This window comes from Squalius cephalus, assembly GCF_949319135.1.
Source record: "Squalius cephalus genome assembly, chromosome: 1".
NCBI lineage: Eukaryota > Metazoa > Chordata > Actinopteri > Cypriniformes > Leuciscidae > Squalius > Squalius cephalus.
Window position 1 is genome coordinate 11,471,034 of NC_137122.1, and position 27,588 is coordinate 11,498,621.

Below are 27,588 nucleotides of genomic sequence, written 5' to 3' on the forward strand. Positions count from 1 at the left end.
GCTAATAGTAAATATAAAAAATATCAATTTCACAATAAGTAGTAGAGAAGCTCATTGCATGATTGCATTTTAGCGTCTTTGTTGCCATGATGTACAAAAACAAAAACAAAACAAATAAAAAACAAACCCTGAATTTAAGTTTAATGTACAAACTAATCACAGCAGTCAGATCACGCAGTTGTCACTGGAGTGATCATTTATATTTAACTTAAAATCTTTTTTTTTTTTTTTTTTTTTTTTTTTACAGACCAAAACACACCACCGCGCATGCGCGTCCAGTACGTGTCGGATCTGCTACGTCATCGTGCTACAGGCTGCATGCTACGATTTGGGATGAACTACTAATTCTATTTTCGAATACTATTTAGGACGGATAGTATGCGAATTGGGACGCATCGTTCCTCTCCTGTGTTACAGGTGGGTAAATGTACAAAAAAGACCTCAGAGCTAGAATTTAGCCATGCAGAAATGTGTTTGGGATATGAGTGGACTGTTTTAGTGAAGTAATTTTCGTTAGGGTCTGTTTCTGATTTTGTTTGTAACGAGTTTGAAACGAGTTTGAAACGAGAGGGCAAAGTCCAGCAGAGTAACTGTCGTTATGTTAGAGAGCAAGTCTGCTCAACACACACTTTCCCACGTGCATGCACACGAAGATATTTTATGAGCTTGCAATGTTAACGAGTATTGTTTAGCTCACTGTATGTTAACTCCCCACCATCGGTTAAAAATGTTTTTTGCTCAATGATTTTAGACAAGAATGGTTACAGTTTAAAATGAGATTTGAAGTTACACTTGGAGCACTTTATTAGTTCTGAGCATGATTTGTAGTACTGTATTGACGTGATACTGATAAAATACTGTGAATGAAAGTTTCTAAGTATCCTAAAAATATCTGGTGAATATTACCATTGGCTTAAGTTTACATTTCATTTTGATAAATAGTGTAAAATACAAGCACGAAGAGTGAACATGCATCTAAGTGAACATGCATTTGGTACTTAGATATTTATTTTATTATGGATTTTGTATTGACACAGACACTGAAATTCGTTGTAATGTTAAAAAGACACTGAATAATTAATGTGTGAAACATAAAATGACTCTTAACAAATAGAGATGTATTTGCTGAAGAAAATTCTTAAATAAATTACTGCAGAGAGCTTGAACCTGACACACTGTCTCCTCATTCCTCTCCTGTGTTACAGGAGTCAATCTGTTCACCACCAGTATCAAACAAACTCAGATTTATTTTTATTTTTTATTTTGGGCAAATAGTATATATATTTGGCAGAGAAGCTCCTCCCATTAAAATTTACCATAATTTACCCCCCCCCCCCCACATCACCAATGAAGCTCCTCCCACTGTAATTCTCCAATAAATGCTGTAAATTCCCATCAGCTACAAGTGAAGACGAGCATCAGAGCATCAGGAAGAGCTGAAATCTGCAAAGACTGAGTTTATTAAAGAGGACAGTGAGAACATGAGTGATCCAGAACCCTGCAGAATGAAACACACTGAAGATCCTGGAGAACAAAGAGGTTGGTGTTTATTCTTCATTCATTCATGATGCTGAGGAACATTCATGTTAGAAACATTCAAGCACTTCATCACATTTAGATAAACAGTTAAACTATGAAATGAGTACAAAAGTTTAATTTTTGGTTTCCAAACAATGGTCAGTAAAGCGAGGTTTGAGAACTGTTCATATTTATTGTCAACATCAGGTCAAACTAAATATAATTTTAGCTTTTATTTAATTTAACTTATATCTGGTTCACAAGTTTTTTAAAATCAACTAAGTAACAGGGTTGAGTGACACATGTAGGACACAGATAATTCTCAAAAATAGTTCATTTAAAACTAGTTAAAGCCGAGGTCAGTCTAGACTTTCAGAATATGACATTTCTACAGACATTGTTGTGATATGTCGCACTCAGTGTTGGGTAAGTTACTTAAAAAAAGTAATTAGTTATAGTTACTAGTTACTTCTCACAAAAAGTAACTGCATTAGTAACTGAATTACATCATTACAAAAGTAACTAATTACCAGGAAAAGTAACTATTGCGTTACTTTAAAAAAAAGAGTTTAAATATAAGAAATTTCTTGGATACCTCCAATGTGAAATGTTAAATGAATGAAATGGACACTAAATATAACATCTTATTATAACAAAACATTGTACACTAATCTACACTATTTTAATGTTGCTGTGGTACAGTGTGAGAGACACCTATTAACTTAAATAATAAAATATTATCATTACTATAGTGGAACAACAAAACACAATAGATGGTTTAGATCTTTTAATATTTATTGCACAGACCACAACTGGCCAACCAATAAGTCTAAAAATAAATTATACCTCTTAAGAATTATACCAAAAAATAAATAAATAGTAATACAAAATATACATACACATACACTAGTGCATATAATTAAAATGATCAAACTCACACACCTTTACAACTGGTAGACATTCTGTATAGCCTACTTGAAGTATTTTCTCCCTCACAGTAGTAAGTTTAACAAAAAGTTCTCTAATACTGAACAATGTACATAAAGAATAATAATAAAATATAATCTTTTGGGGGTTTATTTTTATATCCTACAGAGAACGTCATCATCAGTGGTTATTTTAGCCAAATTCTAGTCGTGTTCTCAACTGGTCAAACAAAGATGTTTTCTTTGAACGTTCCCTGCAGGTTATTTTGGTGGAGTTTGTTATATAAACTAATTACAACATTGATACCAATATGCTGCAGAGATTATTCTAATGCTGAAATGTGTAAATTATTTTTATAATAAAGTATTTATACTGCTCGGACACATTCGGTCTCTCTCGCGCACTGTCGAGCGTTTTCTCGGACACACTCGACTCGGTCTCACTCGCGCACTGTCAGCGCGCTCGCGGCGTTCGCCTCGCTTTTGACCGGTTGCCTCAAACCCATAGCCTGGCAAGCCAGACCTACATCAAGATGTTAGGTCTGGAAACTCACCATAGACGCGGATAATCCGAGGGGCGGGATAAACGGCTGTCTTTCAAATTCCCTCTGCACGCAATAGGACAGCGCTTCAACCAACCAGCGGCAGCGCGCAGTGATATGACGGGGAAGAAAATAGTGCCAAGCCATTACGAGGTCTGACCTCTCCATAGACAGCGGTTTTGTGCTGCAAATATATCACTCTTTTGAACACATATTGATTTGAGAAGAAAAAAGCTTTATTGCCGTGACCCCAGCAAACTTGCCGGACTAATTTCATCTTGACCAAAACTGGACCGGAGCTCGGCTCACAGGACGCTGTCGGGGGTAAGTCATGGTCAATGCACCACACTGCTTATGGGGAAGCTATAGAGATTCATGTCTAAAATCCTGAACTATCCCTTTAAGCCCGCCCCCGCCTACTCTATACACGACGTGATTGGCCTGACCCAATTCAGGTTTTTGCAGCTAGTAGGTCTATTGAGAGTTGCTAGACCAGGGTTCACCAATCTCGGTCCTGGAGGGCCGCTGTCCCTGCAGAGTTTAGCTCCAACCAGCTCCAACACCTGTTTGAAAGTTTCTAGTATGCCTAGTGAGACCTTGATTAGCTGGTTCAGGTGTGTTTAATTGGGGTTGGAGCTAAACTCTGCAGGACAGCGGCCCTCCAGGACCGAGATTGGTGAACCCTGGTCTAGACCCACCTGGCTGCGAAATACATTTTGCTGCCGCTAGGGTGCGTCTAGATTTCTAGGCTATCAAACACACACACCAGAGAAAAAACTTTGCAGCTCCTATGGCTGAGAGAAAGCCTACTCGGATGAAAACCGCTTCAGTGAGCTTGTAGTAACGCCACATTTTATTGACAATAACGGTAACGGCGTTGTAATGGCGGAAACAGTAATTCGTTTGATTGCTCGTTACTGAAAAAAATAACGCCATTAGTAACGCCGTTTATTTATAACGCCGTTATTCCCATCACTGGTCGCACTCTGCTGTGTATTTTTTACAAAGATAAATTTAATGTATAAAAAATAATAATAAATACAAAATATGATAATAATAGACAGTCTGCTCCACTGGACTGCAAAAAGCTTGTGTTAATTCAGCTAAGAGGCCACAGTGTGACGTTTCTGTGGCAAAAAGAGCGGGAATTGAGTTCGCCAAACTGGAACTGGAACACAGGGGATCTCGCTTTATTTAACTGTAATTAATAATAAAAAAAATAAAAAAACAGCAAAACGGTAAGATTTTATAGCAGTTGTCTACTTTAATGTTCTTTCACTTCATTGTTTTTCTCTTGTATTATTTTGATGAATAATAATATTTTTCTTTCACTTCAGACCTGATGGACGTGAAGGAGGAGAGAGAAGAACTGAGTGAAGTGAAGGAGGAGAGTGAAGAACTGAGTGAAGTGGAGGAGGAGAGTGAAGAACTGAGTGAAGTGGAGGAGGAGAGTGAAGAACTGAGTGAAGTGGAGGAGGAGAGTGAAGAACTGAGTGAAGTGAAGGAGGAGAGTGAAGAACTGAGTGAAGAGAAGGAGGAGAGTGAAGAACTGAGTGAAGTGAAGGAGGAGAGTGAAGAACTGAGTGAAGTGAAGGAGGAGAGTGAAGAACTGAGTGAAGTGAAGGAGGAGAGTGAAGAACTGAGTGAAGTGGAGGAGGAGAGTGAAGAACTGAGTGAAGTGAAGGAGGAGAGTGAAGAACTGAGTGAAGAGAAGGAGGAGAGTGAAGAACTGAGTGAAGTGAAGGAGGAGAGTGAAGAACTGAGTGAAGTGGAGGAGGAGAGTGAAGAACTGAGTGAAGTGAAGGAGGAGAGTGAAGAACTGAGTGAAGTGAAGGAGGAGAGTGAAGAACTGAGTGAAGTGAAGGAGGAGAGTGAAGAACTGAGTGAAGTGGAGGAGGAGAGTGAAGAACTGAGTGAAGTGAAGGAGGAGAGTGAAGAACTGAGTGAAGTGAAGGAGGAGAGAGAAGAACTGAGTGAAGTGGAGGAGGAGAGTGAAGAACTGAGTGAAGTGGAGGAGGAGAGTGAAGAACTGAGTGAAGTGGAGGAGGAGAGTGAAGAACTGAGTGAAGAGAAGGAGGAGAGTGAAGAACTGAGTGAAGTGAAGGAGGAACATCATGTCAAACCTGGAGAAAAACCTTTGAGTCGCTCAAAGACTAAACAGACATTTTTAAAGAAAAGAAGAGCCAAAAAATCTTTCACCTGCACTCAGTGTGGAAAGAGTTTATCAACCAAACAAGGTCTTGAGTGCCACATGATGATCCACACTGGAGAGAAGCCGTTCACATGTGATCAGTGTGGAAATAGTTTCACTCGATCATCATCCCTTAATGTTCACATGATGATCCACACCGGAGAGAAGCCGTTCACATGTGATCAGTGTGGGAAAACATTTATCTGTGCATCAGAGCTGAAGTCACATCTGAGAGTTCATACGAAGGAGAAGCCGCATTCATGTTCTGTGTGTGGAAAGAGTTTTTCATCGCTTTCATATTTAAAAGTACATCAGAAAATTCACACAGATGTGAGAGAGTACATGTGCTTTGAGTGTGAGAAGACTTTTACTACAGCGGGCAGTTTAAACCTGCACCAAAGAATTCACACTGGAGAAAAACCTTACAAGGAAAAACCCTCCGGACGTTTGCTAATCCTACCATCTAATCATAACCATTTCTTAAAACTACGTAGGCTACAATTAAAAAGAAAAACAACAGACAGACAAGTATAATCACAATAATTTATTTAATGAGAAAATGTCAAAATCGGTACCAAAAGTTGTTCACGTGACGATGTGTCGCAGTCTTCTCTGGCCGTGGTTTTGTATGAGGTAACAGAGCAGAATTTAAATTATTAATTCAAATCCATGAAAATGTAATCCGTCTTCGGTTCGGTTCGCTCTGAGGGCTGCGCGGCACGGCAGTGCGCGCTTCATTTCAAATGTGAATGTGCATGACGCAATCTGTGACGAAGCAGGCGAGGCGAGAGCCAATGAGCGTTTGATATTACTGCCGTAACCATAGTAACCTGTCGTAACGCTTCTTGAGGGCGCAATTTTTGAATTTGAATTCATAACAAGCGCGGGGTGTGACGTTTACGGTCAAGATGACGATTACTGGATAAAGGGCTGAGTTTGGATCTTTTTCTTGCAAATAATATATGGATTCTGAAGGTTTGGATTGCATCAAGCTAATAAAATTGGTGTATTTTGTGAATCGATGTTGTGTTGTAAGGTTAGTATATTATGGTTCTATAGGAACCATAAATAAATTATTGTGATTATACCATAGACTCGTCTGTCTGTTGTTTTTCTTTATAATTGTTGCCTAGGTAGTTTTAAGAAATGGTTATGGTTAGGTTTAGGGGTAGGATTCGTGGCTCAAACTATCTTTTAATGCCATATCTGTCCATTACGTTTTATCATTTTAATATTGTCGATAAAATGGGTATGTTTAGGTGTTGGAGTAGAGTTAAGGGATCTTACATTTATAATCTAAACAATGGTATAGGAAATTGTACAGATATCTTCAAGATATGGCAAACATGTATGATTCACGTTTGAGGGCGTTAAACTGTGACATCTAACTGTTACACGTTTTCCAAAGGGGACCAACAACGTGATTATTTCACGTCTTGTCGTGATACCGGGGAATCGATATTTTTTTTCCTAGGATGGTAGGAGAAGACTCATGGTATTAACCCCAGTGACTGGTAGGTTTAGGGACGGAGTTGGGGTAACGTTAGGTCATATTTATACAGTAATGTAACGTTAAGTCAACGGCGTTGATAAACACGCTGAAAAGCGATTATGCGTGTTGATAGCACGCCAAAAATGGAAATCGAATTGGCGTGTCATACATACGCCATTTCATGACATCAGTCTGTATCTTCAGTGACTCACTCAAATGGAGAACAATCACAGTCTGAGATCACAGTAAGAAGTTCATCTTTATGTGCTGAGCAATAAAGTCTCTCCTGTGTAAGTTAGTTTCCTAACAGCCATGATGAGCAACAGGACTTCTTGGTGGTTGCTTGCTATCTGATTCACATTTTTTACATTATTATAAGATATTGAGTTATAATTATAAGAAAATATCTCATTATTACATAAAATTATCTCATTATTATGACATGCTGATGCTCACCAGATTTACATTGTTTCATGACCAAACTAGTGACTTATAACACAAATCATCTTCTTGACATTAAAATAGATCATAATCGTGCACAGCAGTTGAGGACCAGATTTGATGAGATTAAAATGACTGTTGAACTCATCAGTGATCTTGAGCTTCACTTTTCATTTCACGTTTGTCTCTCATTTGAAATCTCATTTGATTTAATGTTTCTTTTAGACCTGATGGACGTGAACAAGAAAGGAAAAACAGAAGCTAAAAATCAGTCACCGCTTCAGGTCTCCTGTCCTCAGTGTAAAAAACGCATTATAATATCATTTCACATATAAATCAAGTCTGAAGGTTCACATGAGAGTTCACACTGGGAAGAAGCGGCTCAGGCTTTCTCTCTGAAATCACTTCTCATTCTGAAGAAACACCATTTAACTGTGATCAGTGCGGTAAACCGTTTCATTGGGCATCAGTCCTGAAGAAACACCTGAAGATTCACACAAAGAAGAAGATTCATTCGTAATATTACAGCAGAAAATTATTTTAACTCGTTCTTCATTGTTTTTCATCAGAACATCTAGTTTCTCTTCCACTTCTACTCTTCCACGCAAACTCAAGATATACTTTTATGTATCTTTGAAACTGGACACTTCTCTTCTTCTCTTGAGATGCTTTGGCTCTTATAAGTCAGTAAAGAGAGAGATCTGCCTCATTTGCTTTCACTTTTACTTAATGTTTGTATTTGCTTCATGTAATGATTGATTAAACTTTGTAATTTTTATCAACATCTCATTGTTATTGTCTGTTTTTTTCTTCTGCTGATTCTGCTTGAATCAGGATTAATTTTAGATCTGAAAGTTAAGTATCCTGATATGATTGCTTTTTGAGCTTTCCATGTTTTCATTTTCTCAAAAATAGCTTTTAAATGCCTAATAAATTATATTTCACCCACACATGACTGACACTGAATTAGATTGCTGTCTGTCTACATTATTAACAGTTTCACCCTTGATATCCAGTACCATATACACATTTCATAGAGTCTGTTCTAGTCAGTTTGATGTTTCATTCACACCATGATGCTTCATGAAGCCAGAACAATTTCTATGAACTTAAAGGTAAAAAAGGTTGGGAACCACTGATCCTGATTCTGTTAATTTGTGATAAATAACGGTTTTGTATTTCACTAGAGCAGTTTTACAGGTTTTTTATATTCTATCCTGACTCAAATAATGTGTTTCTAACAGCAAACACTCAAAATAAAGTGAGATGATCTGCTGATGATCCTGAATGGCTTGTTGAATGAGTGTTGAAAGTCTGAAGCTCATCAATATTAGCAGATCTGCTGAAAACACACTTTATTTCATGACAATAGTTCCTGTTTTCACCTCATTTATTATGTTGATGTCTTCAGATCTCCTGTAAATTGACACTTCATTTCATTGGTGTGAACAGACTGAGGATAAGTTTAGATACTTCGTCCTCGGTTAGCGAAGAGGAGGAGGAGAGAGGGTTATTGGCTGTCGAAGGGGTCAGTCTGGGTTCCTGTGTCTGTGGAGCTGAGAACTGACTGCTGATAGTTGTAGTTTTGTTGGTGAAGAAGTTAGCAAAATCATCAGCAGTTAAAGAGACGGTGGTGATTGTGGAGGTGGACAGAGGAGGGAGTTTAATAAAAAGAGTGAAGAGTGATCGTGTGTTGGAGGAGCTGTTGATCTTGTTGTGGAAATATGAAGATTTTGTGGCATGAACATCAACAGAGAAGTAAGAAAGCAGAGATTGATACATTCTTAGGTCAGATGTGTAAGGCTGGTGCCAATATGTCTGATCGATTTGTACGCTTCACCCCTGAAAACGAACCTCAGGAACTTCTTGTGAGATGGATGGATGGAAATGTTTTAGTATGTGTCCTTTAGATCTATCGTGACAAACCAATCCTCGGATTGAATTTGGTTCACGATGATAGGAATGGTGAGCATCTTGAACCTGAACCTCCTTAGAGACCGGTTCAAGTGCCTCAAATGTATTATTGGACGCAACCCCCCATCCTTCTTGGGAACTATGAAGTACTGGCTGTAAAACCCGGAGTCCCTGTCTGGTGGAGGAATACGTTCTATAGCTTCCTGAAGCGGATATCCAGCAGGGTTCGACCAAAAGCGATTGCTGCCTGGCCGCAGGCATGTGGGGCGGACAGTGCAGCGTGTGTTTGCTGGAAACCATTGCGTCCCGAAGCGTACTTGTCAGTGGGAAGTCAACATCGATTTCCTGTGAGCTCCATGGAGGAGACGACCCTGATTGCTCTGCCATGCGTGGGGCCACCTGCAGAGAACCTAGGCTGGCTAGGATCTCTATGACAAAGCCTCTAGACGCGACGCTCTCTTTTTGCGCCTGTATGTAGACGAGGGAGCTGGTGGATGGCTGCGGCTGCCTACTGGGGGCAGACTTCTTAGATTTGGTGCGGCGAGGGAGGTATTGTTTGAAGGCAAAATCGGGGCATCAAGGAGGAAAGCCCTGTCTTTCTCCTTGATGCCCGATAAATTTAGCCATAGATGTCTCTCCGATACCACCATCGCCGCCATGGATCGGCCGATAGCACGGGCCGTCTCCTTGGTGACTCGGAGAGACAGGTCTGCAGCCTTCCTCAACTCCGCAATATCTTCCGGAGTTGGGCCCTCGCCCTCATCAATATCTTTAAGAAGGTCGGTCTGGTAAGCTTGGAGTACTGTCATTGTGTGCAGACAAGCGCCGACCCGCAGCCATATAAGTTCTAACCACTAAGGATGATGTATCCCTGCATGGTTTAGTGGGCAGCGCCAGGGTTTTCATGGATGATGCAGATTTGGGGGATAAATATGTGGCAAGAGGCTGTTCCACCCAAGGCATCATCCCATAACCGTTTTCTCGCGCCCCCTTAATGTTACTATAATTCAGGACAGGAGGGTTGGACACGCGAGAAGAATGCGGTTTATTCCATGGAAAAACTGCAAACCCCGGTGGTGAAGTTGCTCTCTGTGCTGCAGGAAGCGCTCGTCCAACTTGCTTTTCACAAGCTCTTCCTGCCTTTCATGTGGCCAATTGATGTTAAGATGGGCGACTGCATGAGAGACAACCTCTACCAGCTCCTCATATGCGGGGACATGGGGAGGCGAGTCATCCCTAAAATCCCTCCCTTCGATGCTGAGCACATCTACTTCCTCGAAAGCAGAGAGCTCGAGCATCGGGTTCTCCACTTGTGCCGAGAGAAGAAGAAACCGCGGAGCGGGAGAACATCAGAACTGGCAGAGAAATCCCGAAAATGTGACTCAGCAGTCTCGAGATCCTCTGTCAGATCCATCTGCAAGCCCCATGAAGAGCGTTTCCGCACCGTCTTGGCGAAGATTGAGTGAGAAACAGGTGAGATTGAGTGTGTGTGTTTAAAGGCTTTGTGTGCACAGTTTGAGCACCTTTTTTCAGGGGTAAAGCATATGGATGGAACAATTGAGCGTTTTTCCTCTTCGTTTTGTACTTTGTAGACGATCCCTATCTGCTGTTTTACATTACAAAATGTATAGATATACAGTTAAACCAATTAAAACACAAACTACACTGTGTGTTCTCGTCTACAATTTAAAACAGTTTGAACACATCCTGTTTTTTGTTCTTATGCCAAATCGTTATTGATGTATTTAAGTGTTTCGGAGCTGAATCTTTGACAAATGTCAAACTTCCAACGTCAAACCAACTTTATATCGGTGAACTGTTACTGGTTTTAGATCTGTGAGGGGAATTGATTCGATCTAAAGTGTTGCTGCTGCCATTTTATTTATTCTCTTTTGACACAATTTGGATTAAATTTGTTAGTTACTTTAAATTGTTAAAATAAACTGCAACATATACTGCTAAATACTTTACATTGAGTCTATAATGACTCACGTGAGACATTTTAAATCTATACATAAATAATATTCTATCTATTACACTTGGAATAATGTTGCTTGTGGTGCTCTCTATTTGTAAAAGTTTTATGATCGTTTTCAGTTTCTGCACACTTTAATGAACTAATTACTTTATTGTGATGAATGTAGTTATCATAAAATCAAACTTTATCAAGTTTTCCAATAGAGCAGTTTTACAGGCTTTTATCATCTATCCTGGCTCAAATAATGTGTTTCTAACAGCAAACACTCAGAATAAAGTGGTGTTGGTTGAGGAGAGATCCCCTGATATGATTGTAAAGCGCTTCAGTAGTACATATGAAAGCGCTATATAAATGCCTCATTCATTCATTCATTCATTCAAAGTGAGATGATCTGCTGATGATCCTGAATGGCTTGTTGAATGAGTGTTGATAGTCTGAGGCTCATCAATATTAACAGATCTGCTGAAAACACTCTTTATTTCATGACAATAGTTCCTGTTTTCACCTCATTTATTATGCTGATGTCTTCAGATCTCCTGTATATTGACACTTAAAGTTCATTTCATTGGTGTCAAACTGAGGGTATTTGTTGGTTACTATGTAGGCTACATTTATTCTTTAGTCTTTCTGCGTTGAACTGTTTTACTTACTATTATTTATATTTGGAATAATTTCATTACATGATTTATATTCTTTTACCAATAAGTATAAAACAAACTTATTTTGGGCAGATCAGCTCCCCCCACTAAAATTTACCACAATTTAAGCCCCTCCCATATCAATTACATCACCAGTGAAGCTCCACCCACACCAATTCACATCATCAGTGAAGCCCCTCCCACATCCATCACATGGTCAGTGAAGCTCCTCCCACAGTAATTCAGCAATAAATGCTGTAAATTCCCATCAGCTACAAGTGAAGACGAGCATCAGAGCATCAGGAAGAGCTGAAATCTGCAAAGACTGAGTTTATTAAAGAGGACAGTGAGAACATGAGTGATCCAGAACCCTGCAGAATGAAACACACTGAAGATCCTGAAGAACAAAGAGGTTGGTGTTTATTCTTCATTCATTCATGATGCTGAAGAACATTCATGTTAGAAACATTCAAGCACTTCTTCACTTTTTAGATAAACTCTTGTATTATTTTGATGAATAACAATATTTTTGTTTCACTTCAGACCTGATGGAAGTGAAGGAGGAGAGTGAAGAACTGAGTGAAGAGAAGGAGAGTGAAGAACCGAGTGAAGTGAAGGAGGAGGAACATCATGTCAAACTTGGAGAAAAACCTTTGAGTCACTCAAATACTAAACAGACATTTTTCAAGAAAAGAAGAGCCCAGAAATCTTTCACCTGCACTCAGTGTGGAAAGAGTTTCACAACCAAACGAAGTCTTAAGATTCACATTAGAATCCACACTGGAGAGAAGCCGTTCACATGTGATCATTGCGGGACGAGCTTCACACAAAAACAACATCTTAATGCTCACATGAGGATCCACACTGGAGAGAAGCCTTGCGCATGCGATCAATGCGGGAAGAGTTTCGCACGAAAACAACATCTGACCAAACACAAGAGGATCCACTCTGGAGGAATGTCACATATGTGTGTTCAGTGTGGAAACAGTTTCACAACCAAACAAAGTCTTGAGATTCACATGAGAGTTCACACTGGAGAGAAGCCGTTCACATGTGATCAATGCGGGACGAGTTTCGCACAAAAACAACATCTTAATGTTCACATGAGGATCCACACTGGAGAGAAGCCGTTCACATGTGATCAGTGTGGGAAGAGTTTCACACAATCATCAAACCTTAATCTTCACATGATGATCCACACCGGAGAGAAGCCATTCACATGTGATCAGTGTGGAAAATCATTTCATTGTGGATCAACCCTGAAGAGACACCTGAGAGTTCATACGAAGGAGAAGCCACATTCATGTTCTGTGTGTGGAAAGAGTTTTTTAATGCTGTGCAATTTAAAAGCACATGAGAAAATTCACACTGGTGTGAGAGAGTACATGTGCTTTGAGTGTGAGTCGACTTTTATCACAGCGGGCAGTTTAAAACTGCACCAGATTATCCACACTGGAGAACAACCTTACAAGTGTTCACACTGTGACAAGAGATTCAGTCGATCAGGACATCTGAAAGCACATGAGACGATCCACACCAGAGAGAAGCCGCACAAGTGTGATCAGTGTGGAAAGAGTTTCTCTTTTAAAAGTTACCTGAAGCGACACATGAAGAGCCATGCAGTGGAGAAACCATGAGCCATGATCCATGTGGAGAGAGGTTCCTTCAGTTATCTTCTTTACTCACTAACACCTGAAGATTCACACAAAGGAGAAGATTCATTAGTAATATTACAGCAGAAAAGACACGTCGGTGTGAGTTTCAGTGCTGAAGTCCTTTACTACAGAAGATGAACTGAAAGAGTGCCAGGAAATTCACACTGGAAAATAAAAACACTTGAAGGCAAAGTTCAGGAGCTGAAGAAGAAGCCATAACACTTTTAAGAGACACATGAATCTGATATTAATTTTTAACTCATTCTTCATTGTTTTTCATCAGAACAAACATTGTTTATCTTCCACTTCTACTCTTCCATGCAAACACAAGATATACTTTCATGTATCTTTGAAACTGGACACTTCTCTTCTCTTTTTCTCTTGAGATGCTTTGGCTCTTATAAGTCAGTAAAGAGAGAGATCTGTCTCATTCTCCTTCACTTTTACTTAATGTTTGTATTTGTTTAAAGTAATGATTTTACCAACACCACATTGTTATTGTATGTTTTTATTTTCTGATGATTCTGCTTGAATCAGGAATAATTTTATTAATAATTTTATTAAGTCATGAAGTAGCCTGATATGATTTTCTTTTTGAGCTTTCCATGTTTTAATTTTCTCAAAATAGCTTTTAAATGCTTAAAGGTGCTGTAAGCGATCCCGGGAGACGTTACTTCTTGTTGACATTCGAATTGTTGTCAAACAAAACGGAGGCTAGCTAGACCCTCCCTCCTCCTCATCCCGTCTCCTCCCTCCTCCCCTACCTTCCGACATAAAGGAAAGTCAAAATAGTCACTACAAACAAAGTTAAGTTTTACTGATACTTCATTCAATGTGTAATGTCGCCAAGTTAGATAAATGCTTTTATATATTGCAGAACAGAATGCAGAAAAAGAGAAACATTATCTTAAAATCGCCACCTGAGGTTATAACTATAGTTCCCATACAAGGACGCAATAATAGCAAGATAACGTCAGCTTCGCTTTTCCCAGTGAGCATAAACAACGGCGGCGACGTAAACAAATTTAGTCAAAGTCAACAGCCTATAAATGAACATTTAAATTCATAACAAACAGTGGATGAAAACAATCATTCACACAAATTGTCGCCCTACTGTGAATTTGCTTGATCATTTACAATAGAGATTAATCGCTGCTAGAAACATACATGTTGTATTCACCAAAGTTAACACTGACTTTATAGTTCTAGCTAATTACATCCTTGTGTTGGTTTGGCGAACATGAACGTCAGTTTAGAAAGAAAAATGGATTTACCTGTTCTGCAAAAACAGAGCAACTATGTCGGATTGGAAGCCCTTCTGCGTTCGGAGTTCTCGCCACCTTTCGAAGGTTTTTCCGATGTAAATTCGGGACTTCGCGCGATCCTTATCCTTGTCCCTCTTCTTTGCAATTTGTTCATCGGAACGTCGTCTCTTTGGTCGTGTGTTGGCCCTAATTCAAACTTCCCTCTTCATGCTTCTCTGTTCTCTCTCCTCCACACCCCCTTCACGTACACGTGCACTAACCCCCCAAACCCCACCCTCCAATACTTCTTTGGCTGGAACTCTGTTTATTATGTTTCTTGGTGCGGGTGAGCCCAGTTTGTTTTTGTTGCCGTTTGTGGAGCCTGTGGTGTCTAGAGAGACCGCGTTTTTTTACAGTGTGTTCAGGGGACAGGCATCTAGCGGTTAGTGAGGAGATGTTTGCTGTATGTGACAAAAAATGTTTTGGCCTAAAAAACGCATCGCATCACTTAGAGCACCTTTAAATTATATTTCACCCACACATGACTGACATTGAATGAGATTGCTGTGTGTCTACATTATTATCCGTTTCACCCTTTTCTAGTTTGTTCTAGTCCAGTGGTTCTCAAAGTGTGGTACTCCATCTAGTGGTACGCAGAGGAATCACTGAATTTTGCACGTAAGATCAAACCGGTGTGATCTTTTACTGTCTATTGTGTGATCAGTCTTAGCTGGTCCCTGGAGTGTACGATACGATTACACCGGTGTGAGTAGAACGGTCAGTGCATCACATGATCAACTGCTAAATTCAAATGTGCTTTCGCAGTAGGCTGGCGCTGAGCCAGAGACGGACGTGCGCCACTCAGGCGCTGTCAAATATCACAATTATTCAGTGTTTAACCACATGTTTATTTTAGGTTTCAGACATTTAAATTCACATGAGTACTAAAAAAATACAATACATTTAGAATTTGTAAAATACACACTGATGTCTATGGAAGTGGAAATAATAATAATTTCCATTATAATTAGACGACACGTTGTATTCATATCAGATTGTGTTACACATTGTGTAAGTAACTTTAAAGTTAACTCTATTCTTCTCCCAGTTCACCGGCCACTTGCTTTCATGTATTTCGGGAGAAGTGGATGAATTCACGTGCTGTAAATCCAACAGATCCGATTCTCTGAACAGTGGCACAAACTAACATGACAGCGCATATAGCTAAACTAACGCGATCGTTATAAAGGTGTTTAAACAACATAACACTTCCACTTGCATATATTTGACAATCGGAATATCAAATATTTCATGCCATAGCTAACAAATTTGTGAATATTTTGAATAAAAAAATGAAATAAAAGCGGTGTGTCACGTAACAAGCAATGACGCGTTACCATGGAAACAATAAAGTGATCAGTTCTAAATAATTATCACCTTAAAAAACTCACAGGGGTCAGCCAGAATATTTTAAATGTACGTTTAAAAGGGTTAAATATGAATACACAGCCTGATTTTTTTTTAAATTAAGAACAGTACTTTTTTTTACTTAATGTTTTAAGTACAGTAGGCTAGAGTTTTTATTTCACTTTTACAGCACACTGCCGTATTAATGTTCAAATTGTGTTTTTACAATGTTTAAAGTGGTTGAAAATAATAAAAATTCTTATTAGAAATTAAGCTGCCTCATTTTTGAGCTGTATCTGAATAGTTAGGCCTACTACGCTACTGTATTTTCATATTGGTCATTATGGTGGTACTTGGAGAGCCAAATATTTTCTGAGGTGGTACTTTCCAGTAAAAAGTTTGACAACCACTGTTCTAGCCAGTTTGATGTTTCATTCACACCATGAGGCTTCATGAAGTCGGAAAAATCACACTGTAAAACAAAAAGTTGAGTAAACAAAAAAATAAAGCAACCAGCTTCAAAGCATTTTTGAGTTTACTCAACTTCAGTGGTCGAAGTTGTCCATCCATTCATCACCTTCCGCTTATACGGGCCGGGTCGCGGGGGCAGCAGTCTAAGCAGAGACGCCCAGACTTCCCTCTCCCTTGACACTTCCTCCAGCTCTTCCGGGGGAATACCGAGGTGTTCCCAGGCGCCAGCCGGGAGGCATAATCCCTGCAGCGTGTGGGATTTGCCCGGAACACCTTCCCGGGAAGGTGTCCAGGAGGCATCCGGAACAAATGCCCGAGGCTGACCCCTCTCGATGTGGAGGAGCAGTGGCTCTACTCTGGGCTCCTCCCGAGTGGCCAAGCTCCTCACCCTATCTCTAAGGGAGAGCCCAGCCACCCTGTGGAGAAAGCTTATTTTTGCCGCTTGTATCCGGGATCACAGCTCATGACCATAGGTGAGAGTAGGAACGTAGAACGACGGGTAAATCGAGAGCTTCTCCTTGCAGCTCAGCTCCTTCTTCAACACGACAGACTGGTACAGCGACTGCATTACTGCAGAAGCTGCACCGATCCGTCTGTTCCTTGGTTCTCAAAGTGTGGTACTCCATCTAGTGTATTCATATCAGATTGTCCTGCTCCAGTTGTACAGGGACCGGACAGCCCTTAGCAAAGGGCCCCGGACCCAATACTCCCAGAGCACCCTTCACAGGATGCCACAAGGGACACAGTCGAATGCCTTCTCCAAATCCACAAAGCACATGTGGATTGGTTGGGCAAACTCCCATGAACCCTCCAGCACCCTGGAGAGGGTATAAAGTTGGTCCAGTGTTCCACCACGGGGACAAAAAAACGTTTCTTCTGAATCCGAGGTTCGACTATTGGCCAAATTCTCCTTTCCAGTACCCTGGCATAGACTTTCCCAGGGAGGCTGAGGAGTGTGATCCCCCTGTAGTGGGAACACACCCTCCAGTCCCCCTTCTTGAACACTGGAGGGTGTGTTCCTCACAGTTCCCCCCTTCCTCACAGTACGTTTGGGTCTACCGAGTCTGTCCAGCTTCCTCCCCCTCCATCGGATCCAACTCACCACCAGGTGGTGATCAGTTGACAGCTCAGCCCTCTCTTCACCAAAGTGTCCAAGACATACGGCCGAAGGTCGGATTAAACGACCACAAAGTTGATAATCGACCTCTGGCCTAGGGTGTCCTGGTGCCACGTGCACTAATGGACACCCTTATGCTTGAACATGGTGTTCGTTATGGACAAGTTGTCACTAGCACAGAAGTCCAATAACAGAACCATTGAAGAGTAGAAGTGGAAGAGAAACAATGTTTGTTTCCGGTCCCGTTCCATCCTTCCCTCACGCGTGAACAAGACCCCAAGATACTTGAACTCCTCCACTTGAGGCAGGAACTCTCCACCAACCTGAAGTGGGCAAGCCACCCTTTTCCGACTTAGAACCATGGCCTCGGATTTGGAGGTTCTGATTCTCATCCCAGCCGCTTCACACTCGGCTGCAAATCGTCCTGGTGCATGCTGAAGGTCCTGGTCTGAAGGGGCCAGCACGACAACATCATCCACAAAGAGCAGAGATGAAATCATGTGGTCCCCAAACCGGACCCTTTCATGGGATGTTCTGTCCATAAAAATTATGAACAGAACCGGTGACAAAGGGCAGCCCTGCCAGAGTCCAACGTACACTGGGAATAAGTCTGACTTACTGCCGGCAATGCAAACCAAGCTCCTGCTCCAGTTGTACAGGGACCGGACAGCCCCTTAGCAAAGGGCCCCGGACCCAATACTCCCAGAGCACCCTTCACAGGATGCCACAAGGGACACAGTCGAATGCCTTCTCCAAATCCACAAAGCACATGTGGATTGGTTGGGCAAACTCCCATGAACCCTCCAGCACCCTGGAGAGGGTATAAAGTTGGTCCAGTGTTCCACCACGGGGACAAAAAACGCACTGTTCCTTCTGAATCCGAGGTTCGACTATCGGCCGAATTCTCCTTTCCAGTACCCTGGCATAGACTTTCCCAGGGAGGCTGAGGCTGGTGATCAGTTGACAGCTCAGCCCTCTCTTCACCAAAGTGTCCAAGACATACGGCCGAAGGTCGGATTAAATGACCACAAAGTTGATAATCGACCTCCAGCCTAGGGTGTCCTGGTGCCACGTGCACTAATGGACACCCTTATGCTTGAACATGGTGTTCGTTATGGACAAGTTGTCATTAGCACAGAAGTCCAATAACAGAACACCACTTGGGTTCAGATCAGGGGGCCTGTTCCTCCCAATCACGCCCCTCCAGGTGTCAGTGTCGCTGCCCAAATTTGCGTTGAAGTCCCCCAGTAGAACGACAGAGTAGTCAGAGCACTTTCCAGCACCCTTCCCAGAGACCCCAAGAGGGCCGGGTACTCTGCACTGCCGTTCGGCCCGTAGGCACACACGACAGTTAGAGACCCGTCCCCGACCCAAAGGCGCAGGGAAGCGACACTCTCATTTACCAGGGTAAACTTCAACACATGGTGGCTGAGCTGGGGGTTACAAGCAAACCCACACCAGCTTGCCGCCTCTCACCATGGGCAACTCCAGAGTGGTAGAAAGTCCAGCCTCTCTCCAGGAGTGTGGTTCCAGAGCCCAAGCTGTGTGTGGCCCAACCCTGGCAAAGTCGAAGTTGTGCCAAATATTTTTTTTAATTTGTTTAAAGTTCACTAAACTTATTTGATTACCTAAACTATACCTGATTAAGTAAACTATACTAAACTCAGTTTATCTAACTACCAGTCCAACTCAAAGAAACAAGTAAGCACAACTACAGAGGTTCTGAAGTTCAGTAAACACAAAAAAGCTTTGTAGCTGGTTGCTTTATTTTTTTAAGTTGATTTTCAACTACTTCAAATATCTCACCCAGATACATGTATAGCCTTCACATTAAAGGACAAGTTCGGTATTTTACACTTAAAGCCCTGTTTACAGATCGTTTCTGATGAAATAGAACGGTTGAGATTAAAATGTGGACACATGCTGCTGTCCCGAGAATTTTAGGTTTATTTCGCTTCTCCCCCCCACCTACACAATGGCAGCCTATGGGCACTGGAACAATCCTTCCTAAAACGCATTAAACTTTCGTTTACAAAGACGTGAAACTCACCGAGTGGTCAGGGGTGTTCACTGATATGCTCACACAAAAATCGCTGCAAAAGATGCTTTCCAACAGGTTTTATCGTAGTTTTTGTCTCCTCCATTGACTTGAATTGGATGGGCTGTGTGCGGTACGGTATTACTCCGCCGCTTCTTCTTCTGCTTCTTCTGTGTATTCAATTAAATGCCAGTGGTTTGCTTGTAATTGGCAAAGGTGCATTATCGCCACCAACTGGGCTGGAGTGTTTATTATTCAAGCTCTCAACGGAAGAATCTGCGGGTGTGAGACGTTTGGAAAAATAGATCCACAGTTTTACAACGAATGGTAAAACACCTGTTGGAAAGCATCTTTTGCAGCGATTTTTTTGTGAGCATATCATTGAACACCCCTGACCACTCGGTGAGTTTCACGTCTTTGTAAACGAAAGTTTAATGCGTTTTATGAAGGATTGTTCCAGTGCCCATAGGCTGCCATTGTGTAGGTGGGGGGGAAAGCGAAATAAACCTAAAATTCTCGGGACAGCAGCATGTGTCCACATTTTAATCTTAACCGTTCTATTTCATCAGAAACGATCTGTAAACAGGGCTTTAAGTGTAAAATACCGAACTTGTCCTTTAACCATACTGTAAATACAACACAATACACAATACAAAATACATTTCCATCATTATAGAAATTATTTATTGACAATTCTGCAAAACAGCACATTTTCTGTCTGCGTGAGGTATAAGAAGGTGATGAAGTTCTATTCCACTCTTCATGATTTATATATAAATTATATATAAAAAGTATACTAAGTATACTTAAAGTTGTTCCACTTTAGCAGCAAACAATCAGAATAAAGTGAGATGATCTGCTGATGATCCTGAATGGCTTGTTGAATGAGTGTTGATAGTTTGAGGCTCATCAGTATTAACAGATCTGCTGAAAACACTCTTTATTTCATGACAATAGTTCCTGTTTTCACCTCATTTATTATGCTGATGTCTTCAGATCTCCTGTAAATTGACACTTAAAGCTCATTTCATTGGTGTCAGCAGACTGAGGGGATTTGATGATTACTATATGAATGTTTGTTTCTGTATTTTATGCTTTTATAAAATTTTCTTACAGGTCTTTACTTTTCTAGATATCTGACATTATTTAATCAAAGAAACAGAATAATGTTAGAATTAGAAATGCAAATTGATTTATGATAGACAGACAGATATAAATGTTTAAATGTGCAAATTAGTATATGGTTAAATACAAAAGGGGTTTATATAGCAAAAACAACAAATACAATCTCTCTCTCTTTATTTTCAGTCATATTTAGAACAAGAATCATTTCATGACATATTCAAACACTGTATATTAGGATCATAGTGCAGCCCCACAATACTCATTAATTTTCATTTTAAGACTTTATACTTATTCTTCTCCCTCTATCATTCAAACCACTTTTTTTGTCAGCAAGAAGCTTTTAATAATTAAAAAAATAATGAAATTATGTATTATCTCTTATTCTTGAACTCTTGGTCTCTTCAGAAAAAAAGCCTAAAAAATAATGATGTTGTTTCATTGTTACGCTGAATGATGATTCAACATTATTTCACCTATATTCTGACATTTTGTCTTCACAAAAGTTATTTGAAACATTACACTTGCATTTACTGGGTTTTCTATATATACACAATCACTTTTGTAAATTTAATATCAGTCTGACACTAAAATTAAACATCTGTTCTTTGACCCTATTAAAACAAACTCAGTAACTGACATTTTTATTTTATTTTGGCAGATAAGCTCCTCCCACAACAATTGCATCATCAGTGAAGCCCCTCCTACACTAGTCACATGGTCAGTGAAGCTCCTCCCACAGTAATTCTCCAATAAATGCTGTAAATTCCCATCAGCTACAAGTGAAGACGAGCATCAGAGCATCAGGAAGAGCTGAAATCTGCAAAGGCTGAGTTTATTAAAGAGGACAGTGAGAACATGAGTGATCCAGAACCCTGCAGAATGAAACACACTGAAGATCCTGAAGAACAAAGAGGTTGGTGTTTATTCTTCATTCATTCATGATGCTGAAGAACATTCATGTTAGAAACATTCAAGCACTTCATCAGATTTAGATATGCAGTTAAACTATGAAATGGTACAGATTTTCAACAAATGTTCAGTAGAGGGAGGTTTGAGAAACTTTTATATTGATTGTCAACATCAAATCAACTATAATTTTAGCTGTGGTTTATATTTGGTTTGCAAGTTTTTGCAACCATGTTACATAAATGTTGTACATTTCTCAATATAGTTTACACTTTTTTAATTATATTTTTCAAGCAGTAAACAGTAAAATGTATCAAGTAAATTACATTTCCAGAGTGACTGACAGGGTTGTAAGTGTAACTTAAGCAATATCTTAAGTTGTATTTATCATAAATGATATAAGTTCTACAGTTATAGAGATAATTCTTCTTAAAGTAACTTTGGTAACAGGGTTGATGAATACAGTCAATGCTACAGTTTGTGTAAAAACTGAGACAATGGACTGAGATTTTTTTCTTGTCCTCCCATCATGCATTAGAAAGAGTCCAGATGATGTCACTTCCTGAGTGTTTCACAATTTTAGAAATGCTCTGTTTTTAAAAGAGGAAAATCATGTCAGAAGTAACAGTTTAAGGCTGAAATATCATCAGATACTTTGATCTTCTTAAATACGGACAACACAAACACACACAGCTTCTGTTTCACAGCCCGCAGCCAAAGATGCAGGAAAGCTTTTTCCCTCTGGTCCTTCCTTCTCATTTGTTCCTTCTCCCACTTCAGTCCTTTTACCCATTCTCCCCTTCACTCAGTTCACTCAGAGTGATCATAGCAGAGTATAATGTTTGCTGTCAATGCTAGTGAATTAACAGTCATGTTTGATATCATTTGAAATGTCTCAGTGCGACCGGGTCCGTGTAACGCTTTGCAGTTCTTTGTTCAATTTGCACCATTAAAATTAACCAAATGAAAAATTGGCTTCAAACTTTCATTTTCCATTTCTTTGGAATAATTCACAAACGTATAATTGTTTCTCAGTTTCATTTTCAATTCTACAAGCTGGGTTGTTGCGTCCGAGTCTGATTTTTGAACAAACATAAAAAATTACTCATTGCTCTGATTTTCCATTTCTCTGTGTTTTGCTCGCGGTTGGACCGTACCAGTTCCACTGGGGGGTGGAGCGGGGGGTTTGTGGATGCATTAACCATAGGCATTAGAGCGCTGTAGCGTTTGAAGATGGTGAGTGCGCGCGCGGCCGGGGCTTTCTCTCTGCTCGTTCTTGTTTATACTTTCGCCTGGCTCCGCAGCGTGAGTCTCAGCAGACTGCGCGCGCACCTCCCCAAACGGACGAGGCAATGCAAACTGGGTGCCGGTGTGGTGAGAAGTTCGAGCTCGGCCAGATTCGGCTCAAAGTCGTTCATCTTCGGATGCGTAGCCGTGCGCGCTGTTACAAAATCTGCCGTTCACGCCGCCAGGCGAAATGGGCTCTTGCGCACCCAACGCGCGCGACCGCCCACACCGCGACATTTTTGCCGCGCGCACCTTTGCGCTCGTGCGAACGCGTCGAGTAGGGCTTTTATGCGGGGAAAAAAAGGGATCCCGGCCATGCAGTCTTGGAGCCCAAAACAGGAAAAGTGTAACATCTTAAAACAAAATTTTATAACCTATTTGGTCAGAAACTTCATCCAACGTCATTCATTTGATGAATGCTGAAGTCCGATTTTATATATCCTCGAGTCCGAGTCCAAGCACGATCATCAGTCTGCGAGTCCAAGTCAAGTCACGAGTCCAGAGAATAGAATCTCGAGTCCAGAGAATAGGGACTCCATCACTGACCTAAAACAATATATAGGCTAGCCTACTAATGATGACTTATAATAGTAGCTATTAATAAATCCTTATGTTATTTAATCGGTGATGGCTAATTCTGTTTGTCGACAACTTATAAACACATTAAATAAAAGAGGTTAGATAATTATATAAAAAGTATGGAGATTGCGTTAGTGTTGCACGGTGTACCGATACCTGAAAAGTATCGCGATACTCGGAAATTAAAAACGTCACGATACCTAAATTTATCAGTATCGATACTTAAAAATAAAATAAAAAAAACGCCTCCCTATGGACGTCTGTGTTTTTTTCCAGATGCACGCAGCAAAGAACCTGCCGCTGTCAGTGTCATGTGACAAAACACTACAGCGAGATGGCTGCATGTGCGAGCACAAGTGGTCCACGTCTCCACGACTCGTTGAAAAAGATGATGCGAGGAGTGACATACGGAAGTACGTTGCCTAACTTGCTCTGTTGCACGGTGCACCGATACTTCAAAAGTAAATCGGAAATTAAAAACGTCACGATTCCTTAATTTATTAGTATCGATACTTCTAAGAATGACCACGTTCCAGATTTGTAAGGCCGGTGACACACTGGCTGCGTGTCGTGTCCGTTTTTATTTCGGCTCTCATGTTAACTGCCTGCGTGACACACGCGCCTGGGCGCAGCTCGAGACGCGCGGAAAACGCGTGCATGTTAAAAATAGAACCGACGCCTATTTTTCAGGACACGCACGCGTGTTGGAAGCGTTTCCAGGCAAAATTGAATAGGAAAAGATGTTTCTATGTCATTTTGACACGAATACATATTAATAAATGACATTTTGATGTTTGGTTCAAACAAGAACGAATTGTTCTGTAGCCTATTTTGCCGTGAACAGGCCCGGAGTGGGTAATCGGGAGAATCGGGAGTATTCCCGGTGGGCCGCTTCACTTTTGGGCCGGTCGAGGAAGTTTTTTTTTTTTTTTTTACATTTCAATGTCACATTAGTTACATTAGGATACACACGTTCCGCATTCTGCCACCACAGCGCGCAACTCAGCATGGGTTGTACCATGTGAGGGAGTTCTCCCCTCCCCTCCTATAGAAATGGTTGGGTCCATAGCCAGTCTTTTCAAAACGTTTTCTCAGGGAGGCTACCGTGGCTCCGCCGGCGCCTACTGATAGCTGGGCCGGCCGTAACGGTACGCGTCAGGGAGGATGGATGGGAGGAAGAGGCCAGGAGGTATGCAGCTTTGTTTCCGCCACAGAATAAAACATTTTAAAAGATAATTGCGACTTTTTATCTCGAGTTTACATCTCGCAATTCTGACTTTTTTTCTCAGAATTGCGAGATATAAAGTCAGAATTGCCTGAAATAAAGTCGCAATTGCGTGTTATAAAGTCAGAATTGTGAGATATAAAGTCAGAATTGCCTGAAATAAAGTTGCAATTGCGTGTTATAAAGAATTGTGAGATATAGAGTCAGAATTGCGTGATATAAAGTCGCAATTGCTTCTTATAAAGTCAGAATTGCAAGATATAAAATCAGAACTGCCTGAAATAAAGTCGCAATTGCTTATAAAGTCAGAACTGCAAGATATAGAGTCAGAATTGTGTGATATAAAGTCATAAAACGTGTTATAAAGTCAGAATTGCGAAATATAAAGTCAGAATTGTGTGAAATAAAGTCGCAATTGCTTATAAAGTCAGAACTGCAAGATATAAAGTCAGAATTGTGTGATACTGTATAAAGTCGCAATTGTTTATAAAGTCAGAACTGCCAGATATAGAGTCAAAATTGTGCGATATAAAATCATAAAACGTGTTATAAAGTCAGAATTGCAAATTATAAAGTCAGAATTGTGTGAAATAAAGTCGCAATTGCTTATAAAGTCAGAACTGCAAGATATAAAGTCAGAATTGTGTGATATAAAGTAGCAATTGCGTGTTATAAAGTCAGAATTGCGAAATATAAAGTCAGAATTGCGAAATATAAAGTCAGAATTGTGTGAAAAAGTTGCAATTGCTTCTTATGCTTCTTATAAAGTCTAAGTGAATTATTATTTAACCTTTACATTATTTGTTAACCCATGGTATTAATACTAACTAACTACACAATAGTACGAGCTGAACTGTTGCTTCATTTATCCAATTTTAAAAAAGTGCTAATTTGGAATTCCACCATGGAAAAAGTGGGCCGGTCTTGGGCCTGAAACTCCCGGGCTGAAAAGTGGCCCCACTCCGGCCCTGGCCGTGAACACTGCCGACGTTGTCTTTGCTTCTATATATTTATGTTTAACATGAAGTATAGGCCTTCCACAACTCTCTCCCCACATGTCAAATATATCACCAATGAGGCTCATCATATGTTACCAATATTAAACATTGTTTAATATAATCGCTGTTCATATTTTTATTCAAAGTTCAGAATCAAGATAAAGCTCTTATGTTTCTTATGATAAATGAGATAATGCTGCTAAATTTATAAAAAAAAATTACCTTGAATGGCATTGCTCTAATTTATTTTTTATATTTTGATATTTCATATTTTGTTCAAATGTTTAATATATCTGCTGTTCATATGTTCATTTATTAGTGTGTTATATGATTAGAATGTTGTCCCGGTTTTAAAATAAAGCACAGCAATGATATTTGAGAGTGTTTCTCCCTTTTCAGGAAAAGTATCGAAAAAGTATCGAAATCGCAATACTTGACTTGGTATCGGTATCGAAACAATAATTTTGGTATCGTGACAACACTAGATTGAGTCAAAAGGACCAAGATTGAGCGTGACTCTCAGCGAGTCAGCGAATGCAGAGCGAATTTTGAAAGCGCGACCCGACATTCGTGTGAGAGAGAAGGAAATTCGCCTGCGAAGAGATTCGCTCTTGCGCATTAACAACCACTCAAGTGTTACAATAATACGCTCTTGACAGTCGTTATTAAAATTAAAGGTAGAAAGAAACTGCCTCAAAAGAACTATAGCTAAAGAAGAGAAGAATGTCGTGTCTGAAAGCTGGTGCGTTGCCACTGTTTGACATGTCGATAAATCAGTGCAGTGGTGTAGTCTAGTTTTTTGCAGTGAGTATACTGTAATATACTATAATATATTAATAGTTTTTAATAAACTATTATTATTATTATTATTATTAGGACTACTTGAAGTATACTCTACTGTGCAATAGTAATATTCTGTTATAATTTTTTCAAGTTATACCGAACTTTTATTTTGACAGGTTGTCATAAAGACATTACAGTTTCTGTGTGTATATGAAATGAATGAATGATGATAGTTTTATCAAATGAAATGGTGAAATTCGCATGAAGTGACTCTCATAGCAGCTCTGCGATGAAAGTGCACATGTGTATCCTATCCTACATCATGTCTCAATACAGTGAAACGCTGAAAACACCACGAGCGTGAGTCACGCGTGCTTCAGTGTGTGTGTGTGTGTGTGAGTGTGTGTGTGTGTGTGATATTCATATAGTCCATATCGAGATTTGATTCATTGTACAGCCCTACTTTTGATTTATTCATTAAAAAATAGCCAAATTCCGTGAAGTTCTGCTTAGCAAGCTCCATTTGTGACTGGATTCCGCGATTCGATCCGTGTCGCTTCGCAAACACAGACGGGTGAATTTATGAATGAAAGTGTGAAAGTTCTGACACAAAACGAAGTTGTTACGTATCCTCACGCTTTTTTAAGTACAGAAATCCTTGGCCTTTTCTAGTGGGTATACGCCCGGCGTATAGGCTACCTGTGTATCACGTAGACTACACCACTGCGATAAATCATGGACAGACTCAGATGCCATACACATAACGCTACAGCGCTCTAATGCCTATGGTTAATGCATCCACATCCCCCCACCCCCCGCTCCACCCCCCAGTGGAACTGGTACGGTCCAACCGCGAGCAAAACACAGAGAAGTGGAAAATCAGAGCAATGAGTAATTTTTTATGTTTGTTCAAAAATCAGACTCTCATTTCCAGAGAAACAGAACAAAATTAAATAGAAGAGAGTTTAGAGATGCTTTTTCCCTTTTCCATCCAAATGGCCTCCTGTTCCTCAACAAGGTGTGATCTCCCCCAGTCTGTGATCCCAATCTATTCAAACTGTGCTTTATGTGTCTTTCAGATGTCAGGTATTTACGGCTTGCACTATTTGGGGA

At 40.3% G+C, this 27,588-nt stretch overlaps 1 protein-coding gene across 3 annotated transcripts in view; it reads left to right on the top strand.

The window, feature by feature from the left end:
• Positions 1–260: 260 nt before the first annotated feature.
• LOC307162260 (uncharacterized protein) overlaps positions 261–27,588 on the top strand; it is a 33,509-nt gene continuing 6,181 nt past the window's right edge. The window contains exons 1-3 of one of the 3 annotated variants that reach the window (XM_079877472.1): positions 261–417; positions 11,913–12,052; positions 21,356–21,610. In XM_079877472.1, the coding sequence (XP_079733598.1) occupies positions 21,553–21,610 (58 nt within the window). In that variant the 5' untranslated portion in view covers positions 261–417; positions 11,913–12,052; positions 21,356–21,552. Of the gene's footprint in view, positions 418–1,205; positions 1,540–4,323; positions 4,376–11,912; positions 12,053–21,355; positions 21,611–27,588 lie in introns of those variants that run through there. The other 2 variants (XR_013821886.1, XR_013821887.1) reach the window with 2 other exon arrangements.